At 47.7% G+C, this 19,971-nt stretch overlaps 4 protein-coding genes across 4 annotated transcripts; 2 read left to right on the plus strand and 2 right to left on the minus strand.

The window, feature by feature from the left end:
• Positions 1-123: 123 nt before the first annotated feature.
• Positions 124-1,467, minus strand: F4807DRAFT_412931 (uncharacterized protein). Its single transcript, XM_047996819.1, has 3 exons — positions 1,170-1,467; positions 862-1,108; positions 124-784 (listed from the first exon to the last, which is right to left on the minus strand). Exons 1-3 carry the CDS (start codon positions 1,281-1,283, stop codon positions 501-503), a joined length of 645 nt encoding a protein of 214 aa, XP_047857621.1. The 5' UTR covers positions 1,284-1,467; the 3' UTR covers positions 124-500.
• Positions 1,468-1,479: 12 nt separating this feature from the next.
• Positions 1,480-4,415, plus strand: F4807DRAFT_311414 (uncharacterized protein). Its single transcript, XM_047995055.1, has 3 exons — positions 1,480-3,887; positions 3,951-3,998; positions 4,056-4,415. Exons 1-3 carry the CDS (start codon positions 2,208-2,210, stop codon positions 4,395-4,397), a joined length of 2,070 nt encoding a protein of 689 aa, XP_047857622.1. The 5' UTR covers positions 1,480-2,207; the 3' UTR covers positions 4,398-4,415.
• A 3,287-nt stretch (positions 4,416-7,702) lies between these two features.
• F4807DRAFT_311458 (uncharacterized protein) lies at positions 7,703-8,778 on the minus strand. The gene is made up of 2 exons (XM_047995056.1): positions 8,438-8,778; positions 7,703-8,359 (listed from the first exon to the last, which is right to left on the minus strand). The coding sequence occupies exons 1-2, from the start codon at positions 8,677-8,679 to the stop codon at positions 7,999-8,001; spliced, it is 603 nt and encodes a 200-aa protein (XP_047857623.1). The 5' UTR covers positions 8,680-8,778; the 3' UTR covers positions 7,703-7,998.
• An 8,537-nt stretch (positions 8,779-17,315) lies between these two features.
• F4807DRAFT_311532 (velvet factor-domain-containing protein) lies at positions 17,316-19,487 on the plus strand. The gene has a single exon (XM_047995058.1). The coding sequence runs from the start codon at positions 17,787-17,789 to the stop codon at positions 19,137-19,139; it is 1,353 nt and encodes a 450-aa protein (XP_047857624.1). The 5' UTR covers positions 17,316-17,786; the 3' UTR covers positions 19,140-19,487.
• The last annotated feature ends 484 nt before the right edge of the window (positions 19,488-19,971 follow it).

Consider the following 19,971-nt stretch of genomic DNA (forward strand, 5'->3'; position numbering starts at 1 on the left):
GCTGCCTATGCGATTCATAGACCAGGTTGCCGCTTGTTCTCTGTGGCCCGTGCTCTCTTGTCAGGCCACCTCAGCGGCTCAGCGCCTCACAGCTGAATCCTTCATAAGCTTGGTGATCCATGTGACATCATCAGCAAGCCACAATGTTTCCTGCTGGTAAGCACAATCTTATATCCTAGGTGGATTGGTATCCATTCTTCAATCTTCATACCAGAGCACAATCGTAACCCTTCAAGAACAAACCGAATTAGCGAATGTTGCCTACACTGGGCTTAAGTTTAGGCAAACGAAACCTCTCGGATACGCATGAGACGAAGGGTCGCAACGCCGTTAATGGGATGCTCCAGGTTGAGATCTTACCTACGAAGCACGTTTTATCACTAAGAGACAACAATGCACGACTGCAACTATTTTCGGTTTCATAAGCCTTCTATCTATATCCTATGGCATCATAGACAATAATCTCGCCGTCCTTCGCACTCAATTTCTCCTTCCCGCACCTAGGAACTGCCATATTGCGGCGCATTTACATGTTGCGGTGTGCCTTTTACGTTGACCCAGCTATACCAGTCAATGTATGCGCTTGGCATCTGTTTGATCCCTTCCTCATTCTTTTTTGCAGCGCACTGGACCTCTATGCCCAAACCACCACTTTTGCCCATTAACGTTGATGGAATCAGTATCTGCAGTTTCTCAAACTGATGGATCTGACTCAGCAGTACCGTATTCGCTGTTGTAAACCCCGGGCCGCCTATTTCTTTCAGGTAGGCGTCCCGGTTTGGTTCTTCAAGTACAATTCGTCAATATAGGATCGGTGGATTAAGGACATATATCGGATAAAAAATTGCAAGTTGAACTTACTTCCCAAATCATACCATAGCGGCGTGCAGCCATCATCCGCAGTCTCAGGTACCCATGCCTTATTGACCAGATTCCAGGCGCTGGAGTCAGCGAAAATAACGCAGTCCCAGAAGCTATCCGACATAGGCCAATCTCCACGAATGGGGCTTATATAAGCACCAGCCCCCAGCTGCTCGGAGCTACGACCTACTTTATCGGGGTTGTATGAAAGAGTATCGCCGGCTTCGTGGTATAGTTTAGCTTGGAGCTACGAGGGTAATGTTAGCAAGAGACCATATGTCGATTCAACGAGCGGAAAGGGCACATACTGCGGAGACGGATCTGTAACCAACGATAATGCTCGATCCGCGCTTCTCCAAAGCAAGTGCTACAATAGAGGCAACATGCGCCGAAGCCGCCAGGAGCTTCATAAACGACACCATGGTTATAGATACAGCGAAAAAAAAAAAGGTAATTAACGAATAACTGGCATGAGTATCTTCGCGAGAAGTAAATATAGATACATATAACGAATGATTCGGATACCAAGAGACATTCAAAGCTTCAGCAAGAGCTCCCTTGCTTTGCGTGCATCGTCTCTATATACAATATATAAATCATAAAGGGGCTGGTCAGACGATCGAATTATAAGCTATATCTGCTAAACTTAGATCTCTGAAATTGGCTGACAACCTGGGTAGACTGTGATCTCGCCAATCCCTACTTTCTTAACCTCACGCTGGCTGATGAATGTAACCCGGCCATGCAGCCCGATAGCTGAGCTGAGCTGAACCCGTAATCAACCACAGGATAATGCTATAACAACGTCATGCGGCTGAATTTATGGGTTTCAAGACATTTGGCGAGCGGCAACGAACTCCCTAATTTCCGCAACTTCAACATATACAAGTATAACTTTCTATTTTGATGGATAAGTCGTGAGCTTATCCCCTATACTTGGCGTCAGATGGATTGTCAGCTTGAATTCGTTAAAAATTTTAATTAGCTCCAGGTGAGAAGTGAGATATGAGATACGCATAGAAACGGCGAAGGTATCATCCAGGAGAAAGGCGTATTTAGGGATTCGGGTGGCATCTGATCATCTGCAGTTGCCTTCCATTCTAATAATGGAATTTACCACATCGGTCGACACTTGAATCGGCGTACTCGTCGAATTTATTTCTCATATACCCCTGAAAGTAACGATAGGTATCTATTCATGTCTGACTAAGTTAGGAAATTTTGCCTTGAGCCCATACTATATAACTCTACGATCGGCAAATCCCACCGGAACCATCGTGCATTCTTTTATGACCAAGACTTGACTCTATATCTCTACCTCTATTAGTGGGCAATTATCTGTCGTCATGCCTAATAGCACGCCCTCTCTAAGGGCTATAGTGCTCCTTTGCACGGTCGGGGTAGCGACTGCAACCCGCGGCTACTATCCACGCTTCGCCAATTCCAGTATACCCATAACGGGTACAGTTTCAATATCCCACAGTTCGAGTTCATCGAGGAGTGTGTCCACTGGTAGCCTCTCCTCCAGCGGAAGTCTCTCGAGTCAAAGCTCATCTATCTCCATAAGTACATCTAGTAGTACATCTAGTAGTTCCTCTAGAAGTGCCTCTAGAAGTACCTCCGGAAGTACCTCTGGAAGTATCTCTGGAAGTATATCGTCCCGAAGCTCTATTACCGCATCAACCAATTCCCAATCCCAATCTACTCCTCCGAGTAATTCCACCGGTCTCTCTTCTGGAAGCATATCTAGCAGTTCCTCCAGCAGTTCTCTCTCTAAAAGCACTTCCGGGACGACATCCTCAAGCATCACATCGTCAGGGAAGTCTCAATCGAGCAGCAAATCTAGCAGCTCGAGCACGGCTTCTTCAACAAAACCAGTCATAACAATCATAACGACGGACGGAACTACCAAGTCCTCGACTCTTCCACCCTCTAGCATCACGCCACCTCCAACTATCGTCATAAATTGGAGTTCGGTGACAACTTCCACCACATCAGGGGTCTCAACAGCAACTCATGACTCACATGGCTGGCCTATCATTCCCGTGCTGCATTGCTGGTTCTGTCCTCCAATCGGAGGCGGCGGAGGTGGAGGTTTCGGCATCGTGATTCCCGGCGTCAAGGGTCCCGGCATCTTACCTCCTCCCCCAGCCAATGTCATATCCTCCCTAGGATTTTCAGCAAACATGCCAACCATTACGCTGGATTCGGCAGGAGATCCCACTTACCCAACAGAAGAGCCCACTAGTTCGCCTACGGATCACAGCTCTTCTGCTTCTTCCGCCTCTTCCAGTTCTCATAGTTCTTCCCGTTCTTCCAGTTCTTCTCGATCTTCTAGTTCTTCTACGAGCTCCTGTACCCGCACTGCCACTGGATATGACCTATACGTCACTTGTACGTCTCTCACAGGATCGGCGTTACTGAGCACTTCAGTCGGCTGCAAGACGTCCACGCGTACAACAACGGGATGCGAAATAACGACCACGGCTTCGACGACTACTGTGGCCGCCTGTCCGGTAAGCGCCTCAGCGAGCATCAGTGCCGCGGAAGAAAGTGCGCGCGCAGCTGGTGGCGTAGTGGTTAGTGGAACAACATATCCACTTGCTTTCTGGCCGACAGATTCTCTTGTCCCGAGTGGCTTCACTATTTCGCAATTTGGAAGTATGTTCGAAAGTTCGGCCTCTAGTACTTCGAGTGCGGCTACTAGCAACACAAGTCTTCCAACTAGTACTTCGAAGACGGAATCCAGGAGCTCGAGTACTCTGTCCAGTGTCTCCAGTGCGTCCACGAGTAAATCGGTCTCTCCATCTACTTTTTCGACCTCGGCGTCCAGGGGTTCTTCGTCCTCTACGACGAAGAAAACATCGATATCTAGCTCGTCCACGCCGACTCCAAAATCTTCGAGTGTCAAGACCACATCCCAGGTTACGTCTCAAACTTCGGGCACTTCCACCACCAAGGACCCTGCTTCTACGTCTTCAACAGAGGCGGCACCGTCTCCGACTGCGTCCTGGTCCCTTGTTGCTGTAAGTGAGAGAATCCAAGCTCCGCATGTTCTTTACCTAGCGACGTTCTAATAGCTTCCATAGTATAGCGTAGACTGTGCCACTCAGGAAAAGTCCAGCGATTTTACTTACGTAAGTCCGAAATACTGACAGGTCTTCGTCGTCCCACTAATGCTCTTCTCCCACTAGTATGACTTAGGAGGCTACGAGTCGCAGAGCCCCGACGAGACATGTATCAAGCTCCAGGGCGACCTACCACTGCATTCCGACACCACGAACTCATGCTCATGGTTCGAGGATGGCGGCTTCGTAGGCCCATCTTCGTGCTCTGGCGCGAATCTCAGCCAGCCGGCTTCTTTCTTCATCCGCGGGGGATTCTGCACCATTTACAAGGGAACCGATTGCACGGGAGACTGGAACGGGATCGATTCTGTTCTCTATACCGGCTGTACTAGCGTCAAGGACGCCTTTGTGGATCTAGGCGGTTGGGGCTCGATAAACTGTTTTGCATATCCTTCCGAGAACGAGTAAGTAATCGGGGAATATGGGAGGGAATACGATAAGATTTAGATATAGCAATAGATGGCTTGATGAAGCCCCTGAACCCCTTTTATCCAATTGACGGCTCTAGCAAAGTGAAGTCTAAATAAGGTTCTCGAATGGGTCTCCAGTGGAGTAGGGACGAGGACTAGCAGGGGTAGGAAAAGTAACTTTGTATCCATTTCTGGAACTTACCAGGGAACTTAAAAAGCTTAAATTTTTTATATAGAAGATTCCTACTGCGTATATTGTCATATGATGTTGGATAATGTGTTCCAAGGAAGAATATACTGAGGACAGTGACTTAAGGATGTTAAGAAATCTTCAGGGCGCCGATTGTGAATAACCCCTCTTTCCTTGATTACATAAACTCACCCCTCATCACTGTTGCTAGGATAACCATAAAAAATAAACTCAGCAACAAACCGGAACAACTGAACATCGGAAGCTTCGGGATCCAAAATATCGTTTTTCATACCAGGCATAAGTTTTTAGGTCATTTCTCCATACCTGTTTTAAAAGCATTTACTATATGGTTAGATCGTTATATCGGCATATAATTGCCAGACTCTCGAATGCCATCCAAAGCATTACCAGCGTATGGATATCGTACGTTGGAACAGGGCCTTAAACAAAGTCCATCTAACACCCTGGAATGAACACCTGTGTCTCTATTTAAAGCAGTCGGGCACCCACACCATTAGTACTAGGAAATTTATAACATGACATAGTATTATCCCTGAGAGGGATATTCGAGCCGTAACACGATATTACAATATTAAAGTTAACAAACCTATCATCATGGGCATTGTCATTAACTATCTATAGCTGAGCCAGCAAATGAAAATCGTATTTCTACCTTGAAGCGTCCATATAACCTCATAGAGGTAACTTGATAAGTAACGCAGATATCTTATTGCATTTTTCTCTTATTATCCTATGATAGCGAGGTTAAAGCTTTTTGAAAGTTCCCATGACCCGCTCAACAAGACCAAATATCTAGCCAGTAACCGACTATCGTATCGGCGTCGTCAACACCTACCAAGTTTACGAACTCTTAGCTTTAAAAGTAAAGTATATGGCGTGGATGAACGACAAAAGCCCGCTGATCCCCAATAAGCGACGATACGCAAAATCGCATAAAAATGTGGGCCTTTTAATAGTATTATATCTCTCATCGACTTCAGACCATTGGCTTCCACGAGCATTCGTTCATCACCACATCCAAGGGATGGCTGATACTCCCCGTTACTCACTCACTGTTGAGGGAATATCAGTTTTCTTACTTTCACATGGAACAAGATTAGATGTGTATGGTTATCTCGCCAGGTTCGTTTACCGCCCCTTCAGATTCTTCCTTGGCATAGGATTTCTAACGGTCACCCAAAGTCTTAAAATGAAAATAGACAGAGTAACGAATTTTATATTCTTGCTTGATACTATGGGATGTTTGAACAGAGACCTTGGGTTAGTTCAAGTTATCATATATATGCCATCTGACAACTAACAAGAGCCTTTGCCGCCCTCTCATGTGCAGCGGCGATTCAATAATGGTAACCTTGATGCTATCGGTATGTTAGATATTGCAGAAGTACGACATACGCGATCTACAGGCAACATGAGCCTTAAGCGTACAGTGATACGAAAACTGTGTAAGCACATATTTAGCATGTAACTATATCCCTAAAATTAAGGACTTACGACACGTTTACACTCCTGAGTTTCCTAAGTTTATCTCCTACTATATTCTATCCCTTGCTTTAATGTTACTCATACTTATCAACGGACCAACTAGGCCTTGTGTATACTCGTATAGCTTTGTCACATGGCTCATATTGTATCTCCTCCTCATAGCTGGTTAGACAACTAGTATCTTTATGATCGGCCTGTGATCCTTCTCTCTACAACTGAACTCGCTTCTATCTGGATCATAACGTACGGTCCCTGGGCGAGAAAGACGTCACACCAACAGTGGACAGCTCCATATGAGAATAGCAGAGCTTTTGGGCCCGCTCGGGGAAAAATCCTTCCCTGTCACAGGAGTTACAACAATATGAGGAACATATGATCACGCACCTCGTCTTCAGAACTCAGGTAATGAGATTAGAAATTTAGAAGAATGTGGGAACACTGCACCCAATGCGAGGTACTGGGACGACACAAAGTCATTTATAAAGAATAACGAGAAGAGCTGCACACGTAGGTTGCACGAGGCGTTTCTCTGTGGTCTTTGGCAACCAGCCGCAGGGACTCTTTAAGAAAATGAGGGTCTGAAGACGGGACTCAATGTGTTGTCAGCGCGCCCATGACCGTGGCCGAAATCGTACTCCCAGGGTGTTGAAACATTAGGTTGCTGGAAGCCTACGTCTAGTATCTTATGGGTACCTACCTACCTACCTATATAACTACTATATATGGATCTCTACCTGCTCCTAGTAACTTAACCTTATAATGTAACAAGCATAACACTCATAACCTACGTCTATCTCAATAAATTGTATGGAGTTGCCAAGTGGCACATTAACCTCGTTAAAAGATGTAGTTACTGCGACACGAGTGAACCCTGCGCAAGGCTTTCGAGATTTTGTCCGAACATATATGTCTTTGGCCCTTATCTCGCACGACCTGGCAGAGGCCAACTCGGCCCAATAGAGTGGGAAAGAGATGCTTTCCTTTAGTGGGCTGAAGATAGTATAATATCCTCCTCGTTTTGCCTAGAGGTTTGACGCATGGAGTTTGAGACGGCAGAATACCAGGGCAGCCGGCAAAGAGTGATGGCTACACAGAGCTCTACCCGTGTTTGGCCTTAACGCCGACCGCAACGGTTTTCATTTTGCATACCCAAGCAACGGCACGCGTTTAAGATTGTGCAAAGACCCGGGCCCTGAAACCGAAGGCGGTAAGCGTCGACTTTGAAAGCCGTGACACCGTCCCCAACTGCAACCAGCAATACTTCGATAGTGGTGGCCGTGACACCATCATCGGCATATCAGATATTATAAATTGAATTCAATAAGCTTGAATCGAGCATCTCCGAGGACGTAGGCTGGCTATACGAACAATTGGCATGTTATTTGAGAGTTGAGACAAGTGGTCATTCGACCCAAATGGAAGCATCTAGCCTACTATGCCGGCAGGTCTGTGATAATTCTGCCAATGGAGCTCTTGGTATTGGTAATTACTAAATACATGCAAATGATTTCGCATTAGGCATCATTCAAGACGAAGAAAATCGCTCAATATTCTGGAGATCAAATAGGTACGTGTTTCCAGCCGGACTGGTGGCGCTAGACTAACTGAAGGGGACGAAGAGAGTACCTAATACGGCGAGCCTTCGGGTGAGACAACAGCAAGCCACGATGGCTCAGTAGACTAGTGATGCAGATCTTATCGCGGCTGCAGCCACCGAACAGCTACTTCTGCAAGGAGAGATGGTTGCATAATAGGTGGACCGCCGGAGTAACCAGAATTGGCCTAGATTACAGCACGAACGATCTTCACGATAAGATGCTTCATTGGTAATGTCTTTCATCATTTATTTGTTAACATTTTCCTCTTAATACCATTTTCGTCCCGCTCCGATTTCCGCCCCCTACTCATAGGGTCCGCCCTGTTCCGCCTCCCGCGAACTCTGTGTCACGCTCTCAGGGGCCTCGTAGCCCTCAGCGGAAATACTACCTGGCACGCTCTCCGGCGTGAAGTAGTTAGATCCCTTGAACTGCTTGCGCGGCTGGCCCTTAGCACCTTCGAGGTTGGATTGCACAGCTTCTCTTCCCTCGTTCATCGCCTCGCTCCGGTTGTACCCCACAGTTGGGTCCGTGACGCTCGACCCAACTTCGCGCCGGTTGCTTCCGGCCGGGTTGAACTCGTTGCTGCCGCCGAAGTCGCGGGCCTGTCGCTCTACCTTTTCCTGCGGGCCTCCCTCGCCTTCGAAGTGCTGGCCGCGGGTTTGTCTATGGCTTGTTAGTCGCCATTTTCTAGATGCCTGGAGTAATATCTGGAGAGTAGGGAAATTATTAAGGACGGCTTACCTTCCGCGGGCATCGACATCTCCGCCCTCCTCGGGCGGGATTCGCTTGTTGTAACCGGCGTTGGTGGATACGTCCGTACCGTATCGCACCTCGGCGCCGGGGAACTTCTTCTCTGCTCTCGTGTCTACACCGGCATCATCCTGTGACGAGGTCTTGTGGGAACCGGTTTTGGCGTCGTAAGTGTTCAGATCTTGCTCCGCCTGGTCGGCGATGTTGCGTAGAGTCTCGGGTGATGGTGCCATGGTGTTTGTCTATGTTCAAGCGATTATGTTGATTTTATTGCGAAATATGGCAATGAATTTCGTAGGTGTTCAATTAAGATCTTGAATTATGGTCTTAGATTTAATAACTTCCAACGTTCCTGCCTAGGTAGGTATATATCATTCAGTTCAAAGTATCTGACGTCAATGACGTCACGGTCAATTGAGATCTTGAACTCATCATGAAATCATAGACCCCGGTTTTTCAGGGACCTGTGTACCCCATAGTTCAACCAGACTGGCGGTTATGGCAATTTGAGTTTGCGAGCTACGTATTAACATCCTTTGAAGATGACCGAAGACGTAGGTAATTTTGAGTGATATCATCTCGCTCCATTTCCCCCGGGCGGCTCTTCCCACCCCTTTTCCTAACATGTAAGTGAGGTGCCATTATTGGCTATGATCTACCAATATTTCCTCAACTTCATCATATGCGACCATAGTTACATTAACAATCGTTTCCAGGATTTACTGTATGCTAGAATGCTTTGGATGCCCAATAATAAAGTACAGCTACTTGTGCTTAAGCTTGCTCGCAATTTGGAACATCAAATCAGTCGAATGCTAGGTACTAAGTTAAGGCATAATCTAGCATCATGGAATGCGATGGACATTTATAAATAAACGCCCAAGAATGTTGCAGGTTCTATCAGGGCACACACTGCGAGGGAATCAATAATTAAGCCACCGTGTAGACTATGCCTTGTTTCCCCAACGAAGGCCCCCAAAAGGCATTGACGTATTCATCGGCTGAACTGCTATTTCTAGGCAGTCATGCGCCTAAAAGAAATAGTTGGAATTAGCATGATTTAATGCTTTTAAGAAAACGGTAAAGCTCTATAAGCTCTTGGCGACCTCCTAACGACCTTTCTTGAAATTTGGAATCCTCCTTCTAGGAAGCTCGTCTGACATCTGTGCGACTACGTTGCGTATGTAATACTATAGTTCCCAAGTCCTCATAACTAATTCGATATTTAGTAATCACATGAGAGAAAAGAGCATGTCGTTACTACAGAAGCTCGCCCGACCTCTTAAATTCTCGAACCGTCCACAGTTGCGGAGCTAAAAAGAGTAACCCGTACCAGAACACTACTGGGCGATATGGCATAGAAATACGCCCGTACCTTTATCAAGATTCGCCAGTCACGGTGAATCCAGGCAATACAAATATCCCCAGAAATACATTTGACGCGCGTCTCGTCTCCCGCCGAACTTCCTGTTTTCCCCAGGCTACCTACCTATCAAAGGACGAAATAGCTGTGGGTCGTGAAAAACTGGCCTCGTCGAATCGGTGGCTATTATACGAAACTTCGAAGATTTTTCCCGGGAAACAAAGCAGTTCCAAAACCTTCTAGCTCACGTCGAACCGTCCTGTAAGAATGCTACGCGGCCCGCGATGCGTTAACCCGGCGGCGCAGCACCGATCTGCATCGCCGGCTCGCTTCCGGATGTCCGTGTCCGGAAATGGGAGATCGCTGCCACTAAGCCGCAAGACGCTATAAGTTTGAGTCCAATGCCGAGTAGGAATATCATATCAACCGTATACGAAGTTAGCGTTCCGCCCCTTGGGAGCATTCTGTGCCGTTGTTCAGGAGTAGGCCGTGAGGATACGGTAACACTCTTTTAAAGTAGCCAACTTCGATATAGCTCTAAGAATAGGTATTCTTAGAGCTACATATTGTAGTAATTTATATTGAATGTATGGCTGGGCATTGTTCGGTCTGTACTATATCTGCATGGCAGTTCCATTTAATATGTGTAGCGAAGACCTTTCTGCAGCCTCCTCGGCTGTTTTCATTCTAGCCCTGCGAGTCTGTTTACCTGGCAGCTCACCAATATCTAATACCTACCACCTAACTGCATGACTTGTCTTTGCAGTCGGTTAATTAGACAGGGGTAACGTCGCTTGCTAAAAGTCGTCGAGACTAGTCAACGATTATACTCGCCCAGCGGCTATAGGTATGTAGTAGCTGCCGGTACATGAACCGGTCGTTACATGATCTTAGCGAGGATTGGGAAATGCCACCGCACCATGCACCCGAGAGATGATCTATCAACAACGTCCCGCGAACCGACCAGCGTCTGAGTCAACTGGTCACCCCCCTCACAATGCGTTTTAGCCCGGTAATATACCCCCTCATGCAAGAACAACCCATCAACGTGGTTTTTGCGGAGTGGCTGGGGGACAACCGGAAATATACACTACATGAGAGGTATCAGAAGGCAAATAACCTATTAGCAATTCCCGGTCTTGGGGTCCGCTCATTCGTCTGATGTTGGAAGCGGATCGCACATGACTAAATACGTCTGCTTGCTGGCAGGAAAATCCCGATATGGCGCCGAGGTAGCAATCTTACCTGGTTCTGATGAGAAGCGGTGTCGACCATTTAATGCCAATATTACCTAGACTATCAATAGGCCAGCTTTGGAAGCTGATTTCTCACGATTGCGAAGACGGAGCTCTGGGTGTCTACGTAGACTTTACCCGGACTCGTCCATAAGACTAATCAAATCATGACCTGGCCAAGAGGTAGTAAGACCAATGCTTGTTACGTAGGGTGCCATGAGGAGTGGAAGCTTCTGAGTCCCGTCGTCGTAGCCCGTCGTAGTAGAAATGTAAGGGTGCTGATGGAGCCAAGGCAATGCGCACGCCGGCTAGTTTCTCAGGGTCAGATTTAGGGTCGATGCGGTTCCTTCCGCTCCATGGATTCGAAAAGCTCGAGAACAGCAACTGAAAATACCTAATAGCCGATTCGAGATTTTCTTGCTAGTTACAGAAGGGTATTCGAGGAGACATCCTAGGTATCCAGTCCAAGGAAGGCGCCTTGTACATCATCGTTCGAACCATTTATCAAGAATAAAATTATTGTCTCCTAAATTGAGCAGGTGTTAAATTTCAATCATGCCTGACCAGAGTAATAGCGTGAAAGTACGCCTACCAAGGCCAGGCATTTGGCTGATCCGATATTTCGAATTGGGACGGCACAAATTAGCTAATGTGCCAGCCAGGAATTCACCGCTCCCCGATGGGCTTTTGACATTGATAACGTCAAACACAGTAGCCAACCTACTGTTGCTGAAGCGAAGTATTAACGCAGCTGAATGAGGAATATACTACTAAGGTCAATGATCTCGATTTCACAATAAATCATCACGATTCGTGAATTTATCTGTAACTTCTCTCGTACAACTCTCACGAGAAGAGGCTTAGGGATAGCGGTACCGTGGCTTGCATAGCTGCAAGTCAAGGCGTGGGGATCACATCCATGCCCTGGTGATCGCCATAGGAGTTGAACTACTAAGCGGCATGTAAGCCGGTCCTCTGGTGCCCTAGTGCCCTGGTGCCGCATCGTATGATAGCGGCTGAAAAGGTGACTTGTCATTTCGACCCTGAGTTTCCGGAGACTTCAATGTTGCTCTGTGCTACCACGCACTTAGCTATGTAGTGGTAGTCGAGTTACTCCTTATTAGCTGCCTTGGTTCAAAGTTGTGGTTACTCAAACTTAAGGGCTGAGGTGACTTTAGATATCGAATCATATGTTTTCCCGAGGTAGAATGATATGACACACTGGCACCCTCCAAAAGAGCCATCCCTAAAGCTTGCAGAAGGAGGCGAGCGTATTTGTCCATTTACGGCAAATGAGACTCGAGAAAGGTGAATTGTTTGAAGATAGGGAAAAATCTTATTGGACCCAGACTTTCCAATCATTGGAACGAACCTCAAACCTGCTGTGAGGGTAGTATTCAAGGCTTCCATCAAGGCAGAAAATTTCTGAGTGGGCGTTAGCTCCAAGTTCCTTGCCCCTTGGTTTGGCTTGCTGAAGGGACACGAAGGAATGCTGCGGGGGGTCACTTTGTTAATCCTAAACTCTATCGTAATTAACTTGTCAGATCTGCGGCAGGGATTTAATAGACGTTTTAGCCGGAGTTGGTTGGCTCTATTCGCTTAATATGTCGTCCAGGTACTTGGGCGCCTTGGCCGCGAACTGCCTATGGCTCTGTGGGTCGAAGATGGTAGGAAGATGGATTTGGTCGTTCTGTAGATACGAATGCGGACCAATCAGGTATTTAAGCGGTTGCCGTCCTTACCAATACTAACCTGGGATATTGGAAATTAGGGACCAGCGGGTTCATAGTCGTGCTTTTTAATGGACAAAGCTTAGGTATAATCACTAAAAGAGTATAGGTACCCCGAATAGCCCGGGTTGAAGACTATTGGTGTCCCTGATCGATTTTGACGGCTTAGTAACCCGAGCCATTGACAGCCTTGGGAGTAATTTTCGTAGGATAAAATCCTTGATATGAGGAATTGTTCTTTCGAACAAGGTGGTGGGATGTGACTGCATAAACCTGGTGTGCCGACAGAGAAATATGTCCAAAGTAAGACGACGAAAGCGTGAGAATATTGTGACGCATGGGAGAGTAAGATTAGCATCTGCACAAAGGACCACAGGCATAATGGAATTGGACTCCGGGAACTTGGGTTTCGCTTTACGAAGGCTCGAACCGAATATTATTATTGTTCGGGCCAGGACTTGGAGAATTAGCTGTAGCTTAACGGATCGGTCAAGCTCTTTTATACTAAAGGCAATGTAGTGGGTCGGCGGCTTGCGGGATGATTCCACCTTTAAGCATGTTAGACGTCTTATGCCTAACCAGCGCGGCTATAGCGCCGTGCCGTGCCTTGGCGAACCTGACATAACTGCAATCGACCGGATATGGGTAATCGACGACGATTGATATCGGAGTACGACTGACTGTGTCGTTGCGAGTGCTATCTGACGGATAGAGAACGGCACAGAAGGTAGGTAGTTTCCTCGCACGTTATGCTGACAACGTCACGCGGCAAACTACCTGAGCAGGAAACAGCCTCATTTACAACCACAGTTTTGGCCCTGATCATTCCCGTTCGCCAATTATTGTCATCCTCATATAATGGATATCATCCACTAGGAGAAGTGCCGGTTTCATATTCGAGGCTACCGTTGGGAAGCAGACATAGGTGTCAGATAGATTTATGAAAGGAGTGAGCGTAACTTAGAAGAAAACTAGATCACTCGGACCGGTCCATGTGTTCGGGGACGCCTGATTGGATCGGGTTCAGCTAGGGACGAAACGGATGAAGTGTGCATGTTCGGTTAGTTTAGGCCTTTCTTGATCGTTATTGGCATCGGTAGGAGCCTCGAATTGTCCTAATGATGGATAGGTTTATGAGAGCCGTTGACGTCAGTAGCTAAGAACGCCTGATCCACAGATGTTAAGATATATATATAATGTAGCTCCGAGTTTTCCTTGCTTGACGTTCGAAACGCACATGGTGATGTATACTTGCTTATATGTAGTATGCAGATGTATCCCGTCGTCTAGAACGGATGGAATGTGATGGTGTCTTAGAATCCCGACATATCGTTCGTCTACTCCTCATTAGGACCCTAATCAATGTTACATTGTATAATTCTCAGAAGGTCTGTAGTATCGTGGAGAATGTCGCAGTGTTGTGGTTTCGTGTAGTTTCGTGTGGGTTGTTGGCGTGATGAATACTGGGTATCTATAGCGAATAAGTTGACGAAGAAAAAGCGAAGTTGGTGAGAACCTTGAATATCCACGTGTAGGTATCGAGTGTACAAATCTAAGGATATGCATGTATGTATGTAAGCAGACAAGTACGGAATATTGAATCTTGTTTTCTTCGACCGGGGAAGGATCCATGGTGAACTCCACCGTATACTGCTTACGCATCGTACAATGCCTAGAAGCTTAGATGTAACTTCCCTCTTACAGACCTAGGAGAGGGTGGTACCTAACTACAGCCTGCTACAGCGTAGCCCAGGAGCTCTTGCTGGTTCTTCTGGACCCCTGTAATTGCACTGTCTGGGGTGCCGGACCAGACTAATTAGAGGAAAACCCGGATTTTAAGGTAACATGGCTACCCACCGGGCTGCATCTTTTTTAACAGAAGGCCCTTTCATTCACCAACCCTCCCATCCTCCATCCCTCCATCTTACGTGCTTGGCGTACCTACCTATTCCGCAGAATCAGGGCGAAAAGAAACCCCTGCACCGCTGAGCATTGTCGAGAACTGGTTCTGATGGACGTTCCTGAAAAAAACAGCAGAAACGAGCCAGGAATCGTTTCATTATTACTGAACCGATTAGTACTAGGAAGTGTTTTATTTTCCGACAACCCGACCCATGATCGCCTCGAATTGGAGCCTCGAATTGGAATAGAACCATCTTCCTAGGTTCCTACACGTATATACATGCCTAGGTAGGTAGGTACGGTACGGTACGGCACGATACGATACGATGTGTGCTAGGTAAACCCCTAGCTCTACCGTACTCTGGTCGGGTCAATGTAAAATGCCAGGCACTTATATTAATAGGTGACCGGCAGGACAATTAATTCTCATTCAACGTGGTGCATGTAGACGAGACAGGGCGGCAGCTGCAGCATGCGCTCATCCGTCTTGTAGGTATTCCAAAATCTGGGATTGTGTCGTGCTTACGGTGTCACAGTGCCCACGCAACCCACGATCCTCCCCAGGCCGGTTGATATAGCACACGATTCGGTTGGATCGTCTACTTTCGTTCATCAGCAAGAGGACGACGGCCCGCGCTGCGCTTTGCCCGGTTGCCCTGTCTTGCTTACACTCAAAACATTTTCATGCTTGCCCGCTGCGGTAGTTAGTGGGAAGGGAAAAAATAAAAAATAAAAATAAAAAAAGCCTCGACTCCACCAAAATGCTACGGCGGTTGGTGATGCAACCGCTGACGCCCTCTGTTCCAAAGAGTGCCTGCGAATGGAACATCAGCAAATTTTGTGCGAGTGCATTGTCGAGTTCCGGGCTCACACTTGCTTGAATGGCGAATTGGCCCGAATAAGTCCCACGGGGTGCGTCTGTGTCCACACTTGTGGTTCGTCTATTCCCCTGGATAAACGATTGCATTGCGTCCCATGAAAAACACCCATGCTCCGTCGAAAACTCTGTCGGCGGAAAATGTCACGACATTGTCAAACTATCATGAAAAGAAAACAGCTGTTTCGAATGGAGGTGGATTTGTCTCGGTCTCTGGTTCTAGGCCATCGGTGACGAGAACTTTCAGCTAGGCGCGATAAACATCAACGTGCAGATCTAGGCGCTCGACAAACAGTGATTCCGTGGCCTTCGACTACTCGCAACTCTCCTAGAGTCTAGTAACGTCGTGTAATTCGATGCCTATAAGCTGGGATCCGACGCCATACAGGATTTGGCTCGATACTGCTGGGCAGTCCAATGGCAAAAGCGCGGAATGGGCCGTTGTTGAACTTTTGCAGGTGCGGAAGAAGCTTGCTGACAAGCAACAAAAAGCAAAAGAAAAAAAAAGAAAAAAGTCGTCTAGCCTATCTTTTCGCATTTTTGCCTTCCCCCTCTTTCCATTGTTTATTTACTACCTACGTATCCTTCGTGGTAGAATATTGTAGGTCGTTCATGACCGGCAGATAGTGAGCCATGCTAGTTGCATTAATTATACTGGCGCCCAGCGGCCCTTGATAAAGCGAATGGCGGAACGAGAGGAGTAATTAATGTCGCGCGTGGATTTCCAGGGCTGTCAGGGCTATCAGAGCACGGGTGGTAGGACCCATGCTATCACGAAAAGCCCGTTTTCGGTGGAGCAGAGACGGCACGGATATTATTAACGTTAGTGAAAATAATGGGGGAACATTGTGGGAGATGCCGTGGCTGAATCGGGATTGCTTGGAGTTGGTTCGTCCCGCTTTTGCCCCCCGAACCGACAAGGGTCCCTCGAGAGAGACGGCAAGGAAGAGGTAAGGGTGGGCAAGGATCAGATTGCCCCCAGTTCGCTAGATCGCAGCGACACCAGCAATATCTGCTGCGTATGTCTCTCCCTGCTCTCCCACGCCCCAGGGGCCAGGACAGCGGGCTGAGAGGAGGGGACCAGAGGGCCCAAATACTCGGTTTTCACGCCTCAGCCGGAACTCGCTTCCAGTTCCACTCCTGCAACTCTGCCGCTGCCAGCTTACTGTTTAGGCCTAGCCTTCTCATGTCCCTTGTTTGTGTGCGACGTCCCTCTCTGCGCTGTCTTGTATCTACCGTATGCCGGCCCATTCTCTCATTTATCATTCTTCTCCAAGCCGGGTCTCGTTAGGTACATCCCGAACTGTCACAACTGACGTGCCAACTGGCTCACATCTGAGTCCGGTTACTCGTCTGTGTACGTTTGTGTGTACCGAGCCTTGAAATAGAAAACAGCTTGAAAAGGACTTTATCATCCTTTTTTGCTGCCGACGTTTTTCTCTCGCAAGGGGATGCTTTGGGAAGGGCGCGTACCCGTTGGCCCTAATATAATCGACGGTTCTCGAAGTTAGGTCCCGCCACAATCAGCAAGCAGGAATCCCATACGGATACCAATCCCTCCCTCTTCCTTCCCGTCCGGGGTTCTACTCTAGCATCATGTTCACTGCACGGAATAGCTCATAAAAAATTCCTCGCTTACGTCTGTGGCCCTACAACCTGCACGTCAGACACGTTTTTTTTTTCACCTTCCTTACTCCATCAACGCCGACAATCACCTACATCATAAAGTCGAAATAGTATAATGTTATAGTCGCACGGCGTCCCTAGCAGCCTTTCAACTGCAAGGATATCCCCAGCCAACCCTCCCACCTCGACCTCTCAACGCGCTCGTCGACGACCACAGATATGTAAATATCCGCTTTCTGCTAGAATTCCTTAGCGGATCTACTTCACTCCTAGCCTCTTACCGGGTGGATTCGGGGTGCACTACGTCTAAGCTCTGCTGCTTCATTTGCTGCTACATCTCGACAATTGTTGTCTTAGCCGCCCTTTGCGTTTGCCGTTGCGCACCATCCATTACTTGAAGCTTTTTGGACAAGCTTCCGCGCAGTTGGGTATCACTAACACAGTACGACCAGGTGTCAATTTGCACTCTCGTGTGATTCAACCACCCCAAATTATTTCTATATAGTTCCACTACGACCTCTAGCCGTCGACTACGTACACCAGTGCCCGTTCTATTTCGTTTGATGCCGTCGAGGTTTCATCGCACGGCGGCTTCTGTTGTAATACCATGGTGGACACGATGGCTAGGCCACCGGAATCGTGGGCCCAGGGCCCTTATGCTCCGCGACACGCTTCCTACTATCCGCAGGAACAACCCCAGGAAGTGCGTCTGCCTCCACTTCCTAGCCTGGTGACCGGGCCACGCACCAACCAAGGCGCGCCCGCTAGGCAACATCCGCCGACCCATAGCTACAATTCCTACGAAGACTCCTACGCATCTTCTTCGCCTGTCTACCACAGCCCGCCGCAGTCAATTCCAGGCCCTGAATCGCACGCGGCGGCATCCAGTCCTTACACCAGACAGCCGGTAGACGTAGGTAGTCGTCTTCGTCCTGCACAATCGCCGAGTGTAGGTGAACGAGCCGGAGAGCCGCCGGAATATTCCCGATTCCGCCAGCCGGGAGGCGAATCAAACTTCATGCCAGCTCCTAGACTGCCTTTGCAACCAAGGCAAATTGGAGGATCTCCTCAACAGCAGCACTATGCGGACATTCAACCAGTCAGACCTACCACTGAGTACGGGTATCGAGAGACCCGCCCTCAACCGTCACCGCAAGCAATAACGGCTCCTCGACTGGCATGGCAACCTCAGCCCGAAACTCGTGCTCCCGAGCGAATGAGGATATCGGATTTAATCGATACTCCAAAGACAGGAGAGTCTGGCTCCTCGAAGGCTCCGGAACGTAGGAGGGCGCCTGTTGCGGCTTCATCGACGTATAAACTAAAAGTTCGCCAGCAGCCAGTCGCCGCGAGATCGTGTGGTTTTGGTGAAAGGGACCGTAGGGTTATTGACCCTCCGCCGATAGTTCAAGTATTTATTGAAGACCCAAAGGCTTCACAAGAGGAGATTCGTGCTCAACTAAAGTTCCGATTCTCAGTCATGCATTGTACGATCTGGAACGAGACGGGTGATCAGGATTGTTCGGGGATGCCAGATGACTTTCGTCAGCAGCGAAGGCTGATGGGAACGATAGTATCATCTCCCTTTGTCGGGTTTGACGAGAAGAATGAGGAGGGATGCTTTTTCTGTTTTCCCGATTTATCTTGCCGAACACCCGGCACTTTTCGATTGAGGTTTAGTTTGGTGGTTTTAGACCCAAATTCGGTCCCCGGATCAAAAACCCCAGTATGCGCCGTTGCTATGAGTGAGGTATTCACAGTATACAACGCTAAGGACTTTCCGGGGATGCGAGCGAGCACGGCACTGACCAAAAGACTAAAAGAGCAAGGATGTCTTATTTCTATTAAGAAAGGGAATGAGAGAAACCACACACGTGATGATAGCGAGGACGATGAGGAAGACGAAGACGAGGGTGGGGGTTCAGCATCGCGACGAGCGAAAAGACCTAGGAAAACATGACATTTCCTAGTTCGTCTCCGTTTTCAGTCACAAATTCAGAAAATACGATGACCTACATTATGACGACGTCTTATGCTTACGAAAGATGTAATAACGGGGCAGTTCCTTAACGGCGTAATGCTACCTGAAGGCTTGGACATATCGGCATACACGGAAAACCGCGAAAAGGGATATACAGCGACTCATTAGAGACGGACGAAATGGATACACATAGATATGGTATTCACCTTCTTCTGGCGAAGCAACATCGGTGTTGGTACGGGAACGGGAATGGCTAGAGGGAACGATGGGTTGTGGGAATCATCGACTTCGGATTGCTTGGACGAGGTCCTAGAATTGCTTATGGGATACCCCTTATAGGCCTCGGGGTTTGCTCTGGACGAGTACGGATGTTGCGGAATTTACGACTGGATCTATGGGTTGTTTGGGGGCGTAGACGCGGACGTACTGGCCGGAATGATTCCCCGTTGAGCCTTGTTGATCGATTGGATATATTCAGGATGTATCACAGAATTATTGTATCCTCTGTCACTATTTGTTGTCTAAAACCAAAACCATGAAAGTATCCATGAAAGTATGTATTGAGCATAGGGATTTCAATATTCAATATAGAGGCACTATGTGATTGGGTAAGCCAGTGTTTTCCTATCCTTTTTTTAAGCGATCGTGACAAAAGGGGGCAGGATTCAGCGTCCCTTACTGGTGGTATCCGTCAGACGAGCACAACAAACAATTGATTCTCCTATATACTTCCTTGTCCAATATCATGACGTATAAGCTATAGCGAACAGTATATTGATAACCGTAGGTATTCAGGATTATTATAGTCAAT

This window comes from Annulohypoxylon truncatum (assembly GCF_022578515.1).
Source record: "Annulohypoxylon truncatum strain CBS 140777 unplaced genomic scaffold F4807scaffold_5, whole genome shotgun sequence".
Lineage (NCBI taxonomy): Eukaryota > Fungi > Ascomycota > Sordariomycetes > Xylariales > Hypoxylaceae > Annulohypoxylon > Annulohypoxylon truncatum.

Bases quoted from the DNA above. Each gene is read 5' to 3' on its own strand.
- F4807DRAFT_311414 (XM_047995055.1), top strand. From the start codon at position 2,208: ATGCCTAATAGCACGCCCTCTCTAAGGGCTATAGTGCTCCTTTGCACG. The intron at 3,888-3,950 runs GTAAGTGAGAGA...TAGCTTCCATAG, and splicing joins CGTCCTGGTCCCTTGTTGCT to TATAGCGTAGACTGTGCCAC. The intron at 3,999-4,055 runs GTAAGTCCGAAA...TTCTCCCACTAG, and splicing joins AGTCCAGCGATTTTACTTAC to TATGACTTAGGAGGCTACGA.
- F4807DRAFT_412931 (XM_047996819.1), bottom strand. From the start codon at position 1,283: ATGGTGTCGTTTATGAAGCTCCTGGCGGCTTCGGCGCATGTTGCCTCT. The intron at 1,109-1,169 runs GTATGTGCCCTT...TTACCCTCGTAG, and splicing joins GTTACAGATCCGTCTCCGCA to CTCCAAGCTAAACTATACCA. The intron at 785-861 runs GTAAGTTCAACT...TTGTACTTGAAG, and splicing joins GCTATGGTATGATTTGGGAA to AACCAAACCGGGACGCCTAC.
- F4807DRAFT_311458 (XM_047995056.1), bottom strand. From the start codon at position 8,679: ATGGCACCATCACCCGAGACTCTACGCAACATCGCCGACCAGGCGGAG. The intron at 8,360-8,437 runs GTAAGCCGTCCT...AACAAGCCATAG, and splicing joins GATGTCGATGCCCGCGGAAG to ACAAACCCGCGGCCAGCACT.
- F4807DRAFT_311532 (XM_047995058.1), top strand. From the start codon at position 17,787: ATGGTGGACACGATGGCTAGGCCACCGGAATCGTGGGCCCAGGGCCCT.